Raw genomic sequence first — 2,460 nt, forward strand, 5'->3', positions numbered from 1 at the left:
CAATATCTTGTTTTTATACGATCGTATTAACCATGAGAAATCTAGATCTTGAAATCATCCAAATGCAAAATCTAAATCAACCTTAATGCAATAAATCGATAGCGCGGCGGCGGCGTTATAGATGGGAGTGTATTTATTGTGAAATTCAATTCTTAGATTTCCCTCTCTTCAAGAATCTACCCCATCATCAACAAGATTGACAACTCCTAGGGTATCTAAATATTGCGTCGTTATTAATAATTAAAACGATAAAATTATGATGATGATGATGTTGCTTCAATTACCATACCTTCATTAAATACATTCTCGTATATGAATGGAGTAGGTATACTGTCCCACAAAGGTTACCCTCTTGTCAGCCTTATTGCTCAAATCTCAGTTAATAGTGTGATTTTATCATCAGATACTTGCAAAAAAAGAAATTTGATCTGCAAGGCATGCGCTCCACATTGAGGGCACTGTGCCTTGTATTTCGTATTGTTTCCATAGGTATGAATACAAATAATCGGTCGTGAAATGTGGAAGTCTGTGTCAGACGAAATTGCACCACTTTGCCTGCAAATTAATGTGGTTCCTTCCGGCTGAGAGGCAACTTACTGTCATATTTTCTTACACATGCTTTCCATTTAATACTTTTTTCTTTAAGGTATGTTCACATTGAATTTCAAATGAAAATTTCCTTTTAAAAAAGTTTGAAGACTTCGTTTTCGGAAGTCATAGGGATTATTCTAATACCAGTTTTATGTTGTATGGAATTATTGGCTTTTCATTTTAGAAAATTTGACATTTCAAGGAAAAGTGCGACGATGTTTGGTTGGCCTAACGTGAATAATTTTGACGTTTTACCGTCATGTACGGTGTATGACCTTTTAAAACAGTAAATCTTAGGCGTTTTAAATATGGAGAATTCAGTGGGCTGAAACGTACCAAATGTCAATATTTTCTTTCCTTACTTGTGACTTGTCATGTTGACATATGCTAACAGGGATTTTTAACTTTAGATAGATAATATTTCTAAAACTGTTGATCTTCTAAAAATGGTTTAAAACGAAAAATGTTGGGCCAAAAATACGAACATTTTCAAGTTTTTTTTTATTATATCTTTATTATACAAATATTTTTAAATTTTTTCAAACGAATTTTTTCAAGTGTTAAACTTATAAAAAATGTGTATTTTTAGCAAAAATAATAATTTGCAACAAATAAAAATACTAGAAGTATAAATATCCACCTTGAGTTACCGAATTTAAAGATGGATAACTTCGTTCGTAATTTTCGTTCAGGCTTTCAAGAGAGTAATATGTTCCAGGTAGCATAAAGTAATATTGAGCGGGATATTGAAAAGCTGTTCTAGTTTGAGGATTCAATTCAGTGAAAGGTTTGGATGCTTCTGTTGGTTTAGATGGCTTAGCAGGTTTAGCTGGTTTAGATGAGGATATTGATGGTATTGACGGTATTGAAGGAAACGACGGTATTGATGGTATCCATGGAATCGATGGAACTGATGGCATTGATGGTATCGATGATGCTGGCGACATTGCTGGTATTGTTGGTATTGATGGTATTGTTGGTAATGACGGCAAAGCCGGTATTGACGGAATTGGAGGCATTTGCATTGATGGTACTGAAGGTGTTGAAGATGTTGGTGGCATTGACGGTATTGACGGTATTGTAGGTAACGATGGTATTGGTGGAATTGATGGAAGTGATGGTATTGACGGTATTGATGGCATTGGTGGTACTGATGGTATTGACGGTATCGGTGGTGTTGACGGTATCGATGGTATTGATGGTACTGATGGTGTTGCAGGCATTTCAGAAATAGGCAATCCAATCTTTTCCGAAATAATTCTTGATAAGCTCGAAGGAAAGCTATTAAATGCAAGATTCGTCAAGAACGGTGTAAAAGCATCCGATTGAACCATAACGGCCAACAAAATCATCTATAAATTGATAATGAGTTAAAATACTTTATTTCTAACTAAGATATCGTTAATATTCAAACTTACTTACTATCATTTTCATTTTTAAAAAAAGGTATAGGTGTGCTAAACTGAAAACAAAAGAATTCTTAACAAGAATGATTGACAGTTTAAACCCACATAAGGTTTTATATGCACAAAATTCAATAAAGTATTTCAAGACACAGTACATAGAGGGTGTTAAAACGTTAAATGTTAATTGCATTTTATGTTTTGTTTGGATAACAAAGCAAGTTTGATCATTATCATTTCTAGACAATACATCGATATAATGTATAAATATCTAAAAGGCATTACCGTAATCGTTTAATACTCAATATATAGGTTGTTCTACATTATATCAGCTTTAAAAATCAAGATTTTGAGGGTGATATCTCAAAGGTCTACATTTTTGATTTGATGTATTTGTTAAAATAACAAAATTTTGTTTGTTTAATTTTAGCACTTCAATTAAAGTGACATGTTTATCCAAAGAAGT

At 33.0% G+C, this 2,460-nt stretch overlaps 1 protein-coding gene across 1 annotated transcript; it reads right to left on the minus strand.

Moving 5' to 3' along the window:
- Positions 1–1,186: 1,186 nt before the first annotated feature.
- Positions 1,187–1,937, minus strand: LOC129948213 (uncharacterized). The gene has a single exon (XM_056059116.1). The coding sequence runs from the start codon at positions 1,923–1,925 to the stop codon at positions 1,212–1,214; it is 714 nt and encodes a 237-aa protein (XP_055915091.1). The 5' UTR covers positions 1,926–1,937; the 3' UTR covers positions 1,187–1,211.
- Positions 1,938–2,460: the final 523 nt, after the last annotated feature.

Source organism: Eupeodes corollae, chromosome 2 (genome assembly GCF_945859685.1).
Source record: "Eupeodes corollae chromosome 2, idEupCoro1.1, whole genome shotgun sequence".
NCBI classification, from domain to species: domain Eukaryota; kingdom Metazoa; phylum Arthropoda; class Insecta; order Diptera; family Syrphidae; genus Eupeodes; species Eupeodes corollae.